General features: G+C 45.0%; 1 protein-coding gene across 1 annotated transcript in view; it reads right to left on the reverse strand.

Annotated features, from left to right (window-relative positions):
* The window catches only part of Gdpd1 (glycerophosphodiester phosphodiesterase domain containing 1), a 38564-nt gene extending 28231 nt beyond the window's left edge, over positions 1 to 10333 (reverse strand). The window contains exon 1 of the mRNA XM_028772405.1: positions 10032 to 10333. Coding sequence (XP_028628238.1) covers positions 10032 to 10173 — 142 coding nt within the window. The 5' untranslated portion in view covers positions 10174 to 10333. The remainder of the gene's footprint in view (positions 1 to 10031) is intronic.
* Between the last annotated feature and the right edge of the window lie 1949 nt (positions 10334 to 12282).

Consider the following 12282-nt stretch of genomic DNA (forward strand, 5'->3'; position numbering starts at 1 on the left):
TCTCTCTCTCTCTCTCTCTCTCTCTCTCTCTCTCTCTCTCTCTCTCTGTGTGTGTGTGTGTGTGTGTCTGTATGTGTTTGTGTGTAATAAGTAAGGTGGGGAGAATCCTGTTTTTCATGTTTTTTTTTTAAATCAACAAATATGTATTTAAGGGGTTTCAGGTGACAGTTCCTTCACTGTCCATGGAGGTCACTGATATTCCTACAGAACCCTCTTTGTGGGGAGTGGGAGGCTGGGGATTACAGCTCAGTTAACAGATTGCCTAACTTGTATAAAGTCCTAGATTCAAGCTCCAGTACTCTATGGTACCATAAACTAGGCATGGTAACCCATGTCTATAGGTCCAGAATTTGGAAGGCAAAGACAAAGTCCAGGAGTTGGAAGCCAGCCTGGGCTACAGCATATAGCCTTTAAAAGCAAGCAAACAAACAAACAAACAAAGCTAGCTCTCTTTAAATGAGTGGCTATTTAATTTCAGTTGTCACTTCAATCCAAAATTCTTTCCTTCATCTGAGCTTCTTTTATCTCCACCTGGATCATGGGCATACTTAAAACAACTTCAAAGTTCCCTCTTTGAGATTTTTGATGTCTAATTTTTAAAGCAGTTTATTTCAGGATCCATTTTAGGATAAATGATTCTTCAATTGCTGGCGTGCTAATAAGGGCTATTAGCATCATAAGAAACTATAAAGATTCCACAGGGTCACAATGCAGGCTGAGAGGCCTCATTTCTACTCAGAGCCCGTCTACCCCAGGCAATGCAAGGTGTTCAGATTCTGCAAATCCAAATGTCACCAAAATCTTAACATGCGAAATCTTCTCAGGTCAAGTGGCCTTTCAGAGAGCAGCTCCGAAGAGCTTACAGTGGACAGCTCATTTGAAAGGCACGGGGAGGAGCCTGGGAAATGCTACAGGGAGAGCCACAGGAGAAAGCTGCTGCTGCAGAGGAGAGTTGAGAGATTGAACAGAAATGCCATGACGAATTTATACCGAGCAGGTGAGAGCCACGGGAAGTTCAGGGTGTCAAAGCTGGCAAATGCCAGCTTAGCATGTGAATGGCCACAAGACCCAGAAAGCCAGCTCCGCCACACTTGGATTTCTATCACATTGTCCTTGGAACTCTCAGGATCTTCCCCCTTGTTTTAAAAGACGTTCTCACGTAGTTCAGGTTGGCCTGAAACTCCTATGTAATAGAGGATATATTTAACTGATTCTCCTGTCTCCACCTTCCACGTTCTGTGGTTACACCACACTCGGTAATTTTCAGGGGTTGTATTTGCAAGCACACACATATGTCTGTGTGCGTGTTTGTGTGTCTGTAAGGGAGACTGCATGCCTCGGCATAGGGCTGTCTGTTGTTCCCCACTGCTTACAGCAGGCTAGCTGGTCCTGGAGCGCCCAGCTCTGCCTCTCATCTCCTCCAGGGAGCTTGAGAATCACAGACACACTCTATGTCTACACATCTGGCTTTTCTATGCTTCTGGGGATTCAGACTTACATTCTTACCCTTGCCCAGCAAGCACTTTTACCCTCAGGGCCATCTCTCCAGCCCCAATTTTCAGGTTTGACGGTTTTTAATCACTGTTTTGTTTTATTTATTTTGAGATAGGGTTTTTTTTAATTTTTTTTATTTTTTTATATTTTTTTTTAAACTTTATTTATTTATTTATTATAAGTACACTGTAGCTGTCTTCAGACACCCCACAAGAGGGCATCAGATCTCATTGCAGATGGTTGTGAGCCACCATGTGGTTGCTGGGATTTGAACTCGTGACCTCTGGAAGAGCAGTCAGTGCTCTTAACCACTGAGCCATCTCACCAGCCCAAGAGATAGGGTTTTAATTAGGCATGGTAGTGCAGTTTTAAACCCAGCACTCAGGAGGGAAGAGGCATGTGGATCTCTGTGAATCAGAGGCCAGTTTGTTCTACAAAGAGAGTTCCAGAACAACCAGGGCTACACAGAGAAACTGTCTCTCAACAACAACGACAGGAAAAAGAGGAGATAGGAGTTTATTCTATAGCCCAGGCTAGCCTGAAACTCACAAAGTAGCCTAGGCTGGCACTCAAATTCTTAGTAATCCACCTGCCTTAGCATGCATGAGCTACCATATCCATAAATAAGAAAATCCATAGGTGATACAGACTTTTAAAAACGGTGGTTACAGGACTGGAGAGATGGCTCAGTAGTTAAGAGTGCTGGCTGCTTTTCTAGGGATCCTGAGTTCAATTCCCAGCAGACGTATGGTGGCTCATAACCATCTACGATGGGGTCCGATGCCCTCTTCTGGCATGCAGGTGTACATGCAGATAGAGCATCTATATACATAAAATAAATCTTTAATACATAACTTTGACTCATGTTATGGCAGTAGACACTTTAACCACTGGTGCTTTTTAAGTTGGGAGGGAGGTAGATGGGATTGAACCCAAATAAGCAAGGCATGTACAGCAGCACTGAGCTGCATACCCAGACAGATCCGCCAATGCTGGTGAAGACATACCACAGGGAAAAGGTAAACAGCGTCTTATGAACACAGGCTCGACCTTGCAGACTGATGTAAGAGTATATGGGACACCCAGAAGTCACAGACCACACTTTGAAGATGCCAGAAGAGTCAAGATTACTTTTGGGGACAAAGGGTGACAAACTGGGAAGGGAAACAAGGGCATTTTTGATAAGATCTCTATGTAGCCCAGTTTGGACTCAAACTCTAAGTACTCCTGTCTCCTGGGTGAAGAGTTAAAGATACACCAACACTACTCAGCTAACTAGAGATTTATGAAGTTCTAGAAATATTCTAGCAATTTTTTTTATTACATTTAGGGCCAGGCATGGTGGCACACTCCTGTAATCCCAGTGCTCAGGAGGTAGAAATACAGTGTTTGAGTACAGCCTGGTCTACATAGTGAGGTCCAGGATAGCCAGGACTTCATGGAGAGACCCTGCCTCAAAAACCAAACCAATAACCAAACAACCAAACAAATAAAAAAACCAAACTTTTTACTACATCAGTGTGTGTGTGTGTGTGTGTGTGTGTGTGTGTGTATACCTGTATGGACATGTATGCAGTCTAGTTTTCCCTTCAACCATGTGTGTTCCAGAAATTAAATCCAGGTGGTCAGAACTGGGAACAGGTGCCTTTACTGCTGAGCCATTGTGCCAGCTATCTAGAAATGTCCTGTATCTTGAACAGCTATCTGTGTATAAACATACAGGGGGAGGGGTAAAGTGCTTCCATTAGAGAGGAATTGATGAGTTTGGAGAATATATTAAGAGCAATAAGCCAGTCACAGAAAGATACGCACAAATACCACACAATCTTCCTTATACATAAAAAGGCCAATTGCCAAGTGTAGTAGCATATGCTTTAAATTCCAGAACTCATCCTGCTTCTGACTCCTGAGTGCTGGGATTAGAGCTGTGCACACCACACTATATTGTTTTGTTGTTGTTGTTTGAGATAGGGTCTCACTATGTAGCCCTGGCTGGCCTAGAACTCACTGTGTAGACCAGGATAGATTTAAACTTAGAGACCCGCCTCCTCTGACTCCTGGAGTGCTGGGATTAAAGTGTGTACCACCAAACCCAGGTTGTCCATCTATTGCACTGGGGCTCAACCTACTATGTAACCAAAGATGACCTATGGCTCCCAGGCCTCTTGCTTTCACCTCTTGAGTGCTGGGACCACAGGCATATGCCATTACAAGTGGCTTTATAGTTTTTGTTTTTATTTATTAATTTAATTTTTTTCCAGACAGGGTGAAAGGACCACATAAACCCCATCTGTCTCCATTTAAGTACCAGGCCTGATTTCAAAAAGAAGGCCTTAAGGCACCAGCTCCAGGATCGGACCATAGAATCCAGAAACAAGGTCATAAAACCCCCTCCCAAAGGGCAGCCCTAGCTCATCCTATGGTTAAACACTCATGACATAGGAAGGCAGACCACTGACTACCCATGACTCCTAGCGCCCACCAATGAAATTTTAGATTACCTAATCCTTCTAGAGTGTTCCCCTTGTTCCCTATAAAAAGGCCTGTGCACGTTTGTCTGGGGCTGCCAGTTTAAAGAATGGCTGACCCCCAAATGCTGGTTGTTTCTGCAGAATAAATGTTCATTGTCTTTGCATACTATCTGAGCCTGGGGACTTCCTTCAGCAATTTTCAGACCCTTACAAGGGTCTCTCTACATAGCCCTGGCTGTCCTAGAGCTCACTATGTAGACTAAGCTAGCCTTGAATTTATAGAAATCTGCCTGCCTCTATCTCCTGAGTGCTGGGATCAAAGATGTTCACCACCATGCCTGGCTATAATTTGCTTTTTTAAATGTAAAAATGGTGGGCAATTTCCTTAATGGACATATGCCATTTAAAAATGTCTTATGATAGCCTTCTTTATATAACTACACTTTGATTTATCACATCCACATTTAGCTTGTTTCCATTTTTAGATATTTCAGATAACAGAGTGCTGGGGCGTGTGTGTGTGTGTGTGTGTGTGTGTGTGTGTGTGTGTGTCTGTGTTAGGTATCCCAACATCTTCCTCCCTCCCCCCCCCCCCCTTTTTTTAAGGCAGGGTCTTAATATATATTTCTGGCTGATCTCTAACTCATAGGGATCTTCCTGCCCTTGCCTTCCATGTATTAACTTTAAAACTTTATTAACTGACTAAATTGATTAGCTATCACCAATACTGCATAGGTGGTCAAGAGGCCTGGAGATGTGGGTTGGGGTAGGAGGCTTGCAGTATGCAGGAGGGGCTGTGCAGACAGGACATTTAGCACTCAGTATCTCATGAAAATCTTCACAGCCATCCTGTGAGTTAATTAAGTTTCCCTAAGGACTTTAATGGTCAGCACATGGCTTGGTGGTTCGTGACTGCAATCCCAGCTTTATAAAGCCAAGGGAGAATTGTGAGTTTGAGGCTAGCCCAGACTACTGCATAGTGAGATCTCATCTCCAAAACAAAACAAACTGCCACCCAAAACAAATCGTTAGCTAGAGCCACAGAAACAGGCTTTGTGAGCCTGCCTTCTTACCTTGCACTAGGCCGCAGATTTTTATGTTGCTATACTGCTATTCAGATAGTCCCTTGTATAGGTAAACGGCTTCCATATTCTTGTCTGCTGTAAAGTTAGGAGGTAAACTGTACCAGGGCTATGCCCGAGATTACACTCATGGTGAAGCCTGCAGGGTAACTGAGGGACTAATTAAGAAACAGTGTTCCTCCCCAAGGAATTATTTAGTGCTAAGGCTTCCCCTGTGAACCTGCTAGAATTCACTTTCTCTCAAATGTGACTCACAGAAACAGCCTAATTAATTTTTTTTGTTTCTCCCAATAAGTAACTACAGTTTTCAGATCTACAATTAAACAAGTCTACGTACAAGCAAAAAGATTTTTTTCTGTGTTTTCTGGTCAGAGTCTTGAACCTGAACTCACTATGTACCTCAGGATGACTTTGAAATTCTGTGTCCTCATGTGTCAGTGCTGGAATTACAGCGTGTGCTATCATACCTGGCTTATATGACTCTGGCGATGGAACTTGGGACTTCATGCATGTTAGGCAAGTATCATTTCCTGAGCTCCTCAATATTTTTATTACACATTATTTCTTGAAAGTCAGGTGGTAGTACATGCCATCACTGAAGGAGGAGGGGCAGGAATTCAAGTAGGCCAGGAACCTGAAGCAGAAGCCATGGAGGAGCACTGACTGCTTACTGACTTGCCCCTTAAAGCTTGCTTAGCCTGCTTTCTCATACTATCTGGGACCACTTGTCCAGGGGTGGCACTGCCCACAATGGGCTGGGCCCTCCTGTGTCAATCCTTAGTCAAGAAAATGCCCCACAGACTTGCCTACTGGCAATCTGATGCAGGCATTTTCTCAATTAAGATTTCCTCTTGAGGCTGGAGAGATGGCTCAGTGGTTAAGAGCACTAACTGCTCTTGCAGAGGTCCTGAGTTCAATTCCAAGCAACCACATGGTGGCTCAGAACCATCTGTAATTGGGATCTGATGCCCTGTTTTGGTGTGTCTGAAGAGAATGACAGCCTATTCATATGCATAAAATAAATAAACAATTTTAAAAAGTTTCCTTTTCTCACCAGGCAGTGGTAACACATGCTTTTAGTCCCAGTATTCATAAGGTAGAGACAGGCAGATCTCTGAGTCTCTAAGTTCAAGGCCAATCTGGTCTACAGAGCAAGTTCCAGGACAGCCAGGGCCACACGGAGAAATCATGCCTCGAAAAACCAGAAGAAGAAGAAGAAGGGGGAGGAAGAGGAGGAGGAGGAGGAGGAAGAGGAAGAGAAGAAAGAGGAGGAAGAAGAAGAGGAAGAGGAAGAAGAGGAGGAGGAGTGAATCCCAGGGGTCAGATTCAGATTGTCAGTTGACACCCTCACCTACTGAGCCATCTTACCAATTATTGCTCTGTACCACAGAGTGGCTTCCAACTCACTATGCAGTCAAGGATGACCTTGAACTCCTGATATTCCTGCCTATACTCTCAATTGCTTCTGTCAATTTTATTTATTGTCTCACTGTATACTTTTATTGTATGTGTATGGGTGGGCATTTGTCTGCAGAGGAAAACCTTGGGTGTCATTTCTAAAGTACTAACACTTTTTTTTTTTTAAAGATGGATTATCTATCTCACTGGCCTTAAAGTCACCACACAGACTATGTTAGCTGGCCAGAGCCCCAGGGACATGTCTGCCCCTACCTCACCAGCACTGAAACTATGTGAGCATACCATTGCACTCAGCATCTTTTACACAGGTTCTGGGAATCAAATTCAGGTCCTCTTACCAACTGAGTGATGATCTCCCAGGTCCCTACGTCTTCAGTTTATATTCACTTTCCCTCCTTTATGTAGTGTTTCCTAATTGTTTGGGGTCAGTTCATCTTTGATAGGGTAAGAAAAGGAAACTTTGCATTTTGCATCCTTACATAGGATTTAAAAAAAACATTTATTATTTTGTGTGTGTGCACAGAGGTGCATGAAAGTCAGACAAGTTGCAGGGGTCAGCCCTCCTCTCCATCCATGTGGGGTCCCTCTGACTGAATTCAAGTTGCCTGAACTGACAGCAGCCTCTGTCCATCTCTCAGGCCGTGATCTAGATTTATATGCTGCTGAAGGCCAGCAGTATTTGTCCAGCCTCTTCTAGAATAATCCTTCAGGTGCTCTGTCTGAGTCAACACTGGAGTTATTATCTGGCCACCACTACACTATCATTAACATTCTCTCTTTTTCTTTTCTTTTTTTTTTTTTTTTGATTTTTCGAGACAGGGTTTCTCTGTGTAGCCCTGGCTGTCCTGGAACTCACTCTGTAGACCGAGCTGGCCTCGAACTCAGAAATCTGCCTGCCTCTGCCTCCCAAGTGCTGGGATTACAGGTGTGCGCCACCACTGCCTGGCTCATTAACATTCTCATATACATGATGACATACAGTGTGTTAGTGTGTTTTTATATAACCAGTGCAAAAATAATATGACATGTTTCAGCCACAAAAGAACAATCTTCAAAGGGAAGACTGATGGAGACAAATACCTGCAATGACAGCACTCAGGGAGCCTGAGGCAGGAGCATCTCAAACTAAGGCTGTTCTGTTCAGAGCCAGCCTGGACTACATGGTAAGTAAGACTACTTTAAAAACAAAACACAACAAACAAAAAGCAGACCACAAAACAAAAAACAAAACAAAAACAAAACAAACACCTCAACAATAAAAATGGCAAGGGCTGGACTGGATAGATAGCACAGTAGGTAAATCATTTGGTTTAGATCCCCAGAATCTGTGCGGGAGCCAGAAGTAGTAGAACCAGCATCTGGTTTGTAATCCCAGTGCCCCTACTGGTAGGTGGGAGGTCAGATAGGAGAATCCCCAAGCCCCAACTCAAGCTTACTGGTGAATCCAGCCATTTCAAACACAGTGAAACACAAGGACCAACATGTGATACTGTCCTCTGACCTCAACACATGCTCTGTAGCATGAATGTGCCTATACTCACAGGCCAACACACCACACACCTATACACAGACAGATTAATCACCAGCAGCTGGGCATGGTAGAGAAAGCTTTTAATCCCAGCACTTGGGAGGCAGAAGCAGGGAGATCTTTGAATTTTTGGCCAGCCTGGTCTACAGAGTGAGTCCCCGGACAGTCAGGGCCACACAGAGAAACTCTGTCTCAAAAGAAAAACAATCAATCAAAAAGTGGGAAACCTCTGGAGGGCTTTAAAACTGGGAGGTTCGGGGCTGGAGAGATGGCTCAGTGGTTAAGAGCACTGACTGCTATTCCAGGGGTCCTGAGTTCAAATCCCAGCAACCACATGGTGGCTCACAACCATCTGTAGTGAGATCTGATGCCCTCTTCTGGTGTGTCTGAAGACAGCTACAGTGTATTCATATATAATAAATAAATAAATCTTTAAAAAAAAAAAGTGGGGCCGGGCAGTGGTGGCACACATCTTTAATCCCAGCACTTGGGAGGCAGAGGCAGGCAGATTTCTGAGTTCGAGAGTTTGAGGCTAGCCTGGTCTACAGAGTGAGTTCCAGGACAGCCAGGGCTACACAGAGAAACCCTGTATCGAAAAAACCAAACAAAACAACAACAACAAAAAGTGGAAAACTGCTTTGAACTGATAAAATTATATGAGAGAATGATAATGTATTTATTTCTACGACATGTTTGTCATAATAGAAGTCATAGTCCCAGCACAGTTGTCCCAGTGCTGGGAAGGCAGGAGCAGCGTTCTCGACCAGCCTGGTCTACATAGTGACTTGCAGAACAGCCAGCATGCCATGGCAAGACCTCATCTTTGAAAAATCTAAAACCCAAAATCATTATGGTATTCCTTCATTTTAGACTATAGAGTTTACCAGTGAACTGCATATTTCAAGCAATTTTTTTTTTTTCGGTTTTTCAAGACAGGATTTCTCTGTCTAGCCCTGGCTGTCCTGGAACTCACTCTGTAGACCAGGCTGGCCTCGAACTCAAAAATCCGCCTGTCTCTGTCTCCCAAGTGCTGGGATTAAAGGCGTGCGCCACCATCGCCCGGCCATTTCAAGCAATTTTAACCTGGTGCCATATTCACCCTAAAGAAAATTTTAAAGTGAAAATTTTGGTTTAAAGTGACCGAAAATTTTCATATTTTATACCTTAAGATTGAAATGTAATGAAGCCGCATTATTAAACGGCAACGAAGAAGCAAAGACGTGGCCTGTTTTAGGAAATCAGAAGGCAGACTGGACTCCTTTCAACCCTTATAGCAATATACTTTTGCAAGAGAAACTTAAAAAATAATAGTGACTGATCATAAGCGAAATTATATTTTAGTCTGTTAGAAGCCCACCAACCATTGCTGGGGTAAAATAAAAAAAAGTCCTGTTCAAAAATCAAAATAAACAACAACAAAAAAACCGCAGGTGCTAGGTTTGGAGTCCTCAGAATCAGAACCCTCCAAGTTCCCTGTTCCACTACAGTCCAAGCTCAGATGACCTTGGAAAACGTCTCTGGTTAGTAGTCGTTTCTCTCCAGAGCTTAATTACAAATGCGTGGAGCAGGGCCAGGTCACCAGGCATCGCAGACTCCTCAACTCGCTCCAGGTACTCGCAGATCCTCAGCTCTGCCTGAGCCCAAGCTCTTCCCCACGGACTCACCACTAGCCTATTCCAAGCAGTCTGTTCCTACTTCCCCCTGCGGGTGTCTCTTGGATCTGCACTGGCTTTGTGCCAGGCTGCCAAGAAGGGACCTCCAGATCATCATTCCATCGGCCAAGGGACGCCCCACTTCTGTCTCTCATCCTGCGCTTCCCCTCCTCACAGAAGCCCTGCCACCCGAGCTCTCCAGAGACGCCTACCAGGACTGGGACACTAGACCCCTTTCCTTCCCTCCCCTCCGGACGACTCATCTGAGGAAGCACTCCAGTTCCAGGAGCCCATTCTTCTTCAGCCTCTCCAGAATCCCCACCTTCTACCTCCTGCTAGGAAGCCTTCCCCATCCCCGCCATCCGGTTCTGGGGACCCATCTCACCTCCGCGGTGAGAGATGTGCCTACTGAGGAATCGCTGTTTCTTTCTCTGGTGCAGCAACGCTGGGTATTTAAGCAACAAGAACGAGGTGACCAAATACCCCCCCAGAGTAGAGAGAAGGCAAAAAGCCGCGGTGGACGACATCCTCAGTCACCGCCTTCTGGGCCTGAGACCCCGGCTGTGCAGCGATGGTGGCAACGGCCGCGGCGCCGGCGGCTGCTCGAGGTCTGCTCGCCCTCACCCGGTGCCCTCGGCGCAGCGCACTTGTTCGTGCGGACTCAGCACGCAGGCGCGGCCCGATCCCAGCGCCCGAGCAACAAAGGGGCTCCGATACGCAGGCGCGCTGCGGCGCGGAGCGTTGGGCGTCCAGCAGCTGTGGTCCCACGCGCAGTTTCTTCTAAGAAAATCCTGAGGCAAGAGGTTGGAAGCTTGCCAGTGGTTTTATTTGGTCGGTTTTGTTTTGGCAGTCCCTAAGCCGAAAACTCTCTCAAGCCAGGAGAGAGTTCAGGAAAATCTGACGTAACTGGGAAATGTGCATCAAAGGAGGATTCCAGGGCAGGTCCTAGTCTCTTCTGTGGGAAAAGCGAAGAATTGTTACCGATGCCTCGAACTTGTTACGTACAGTTCGGGTAAGAAACTTAGGGCTGGAAGACATAGCCTAGTTGGTAGATCGTACCAGAGTCAAGCCCCAGTATAAAATAATAAGGAAGCCGACAACTAAATCACTTCCTATAAGACTAGCAACTAACTTTTCCATTTATCTTTTTCACCTCGCACATTACAAACTAGGAACAGCAGGAACCACGTTTTAAGGGGACAGGGTCTTGGTTTTGTGAGATAGGATCCTATGTAGCCCAGTCTGGGCTTGAATTCACTATGTAGTAGAGGATAAAGCCTTGGACTTCCGATTCTCCTACCTTATCCTACAGAGTGCTGGGATTATAGGCATGCCCAGCTGTGGATCATATTTTATGCAAAGTAATTAACCACAAAGGCTGTGGCTCAGCTGTAAAGCACTTTTCAAGCATGTTCAAGGTTCGGGTTTGTTTTGTTTATTGAATCAGGGTGTCTCACTGTGTCAACCGATGCTGGTCTCTGATTCACATCAGCTTGCCTCTGCCTTCTAAGTATTGGGTCTCTGTCTCTCCCCCCCCCCCCGGCCCCCGCTCTCCCTTCCTGCCCCAATCTCTCTTCTTTTTGGAGACAGGGTCTTACGATGTACCCTTGGCTGATCTGGAGCTCACTATGACGACAGGGTTAGAGATCCTCTTGCGTCTGCCTTCCCTTAAGGCCAGGGGTTTGATTGCCTTAATCGCAACAATAGACTAACTCACAGTGTTTAGCTCAGGCTGGCTTCAAACTCCTAGGGTCAAGCAGTCTTCTGGCTTCATCCACCTGATTAGCTGGAACTGCACCCGAGCCTATCCCATTATGTATGTATGTATGTATGTATGTATGTATGTATGTATGTATGTATGTATTTTGCATTTTCTTGTTTTGTGTGCATGTGGGTACACGTGTAAAGGCAGAGAACAATCTAAGGGAGGCAGTCCTCCTTCCACCATGAGGGACCTAAGCTGACAGCTCCTTTTCCCACTAAGCCACCTTGCTGGGTCAAGTAGCAGCTTTTGGAAAGGTGGTAAACACTCTATTTCACAAACATTGAGACTAAAATATCTAATCCTGCCAGTATGATATTTTAAAATGTACCTAGGAAAATAGGATCAACTGTACTACATTGGGTCTCAATTTATTTTGTGCTTATTTAATTGATGACATAGCCACAATTGGTCATGGTTGGTCGTATGCTGGGAAAAGTTACTATAGATTGGTGAGATTTATACCCTTAGCAAGTTATTTCATAGAATAGGTATTTAATTAACATTTATGTCAGACCTGGGGGTACAGGTCTGTAATCCTAGCTACTCTGGAGGCTGAGACAGTAGGATTGTAAATTCTAGGTCTGCTTGGATTACAGAATGAATTCAAACTGGATACTGTCTTCAAATATAAAGAACAAACAAGAGTGGGTGTAACCCAGTGGTATACTTGAGACCTGAGTTCAGTGCCAAGTACTGAAAGGTTTTTTTGTTTGCACACATTTGTAATACTAGAGAGGTTGAGGCAGGAGGACTGAGTAGGCCAGAGGCTGGAAAGATGGCTTAACCAGTTAAGAGCACTTGTTTCTCTCCCTCCCCCCACCTCTCTCTCCTCTCCTCTCCTCTCCTCTCCTCTCCTCTCCTCTCCTCTCCT

Source organism: Grammomys surdaster, unplaced genomic scaffold (assembly GCF_004785775.1).
Source record: "Grammomys surdaster isolate TR1022 unplaced genomic scaffold, NIH_TR_1.0 213, whole genome shotgun sequence".
NCBI classification, from domain to species: domain Eukaryota; kingdom Metazoa; phylum Chordata; class Mammalia; order Rodentia; family Muridae; genus Grammomys; species Grammomys surdaster.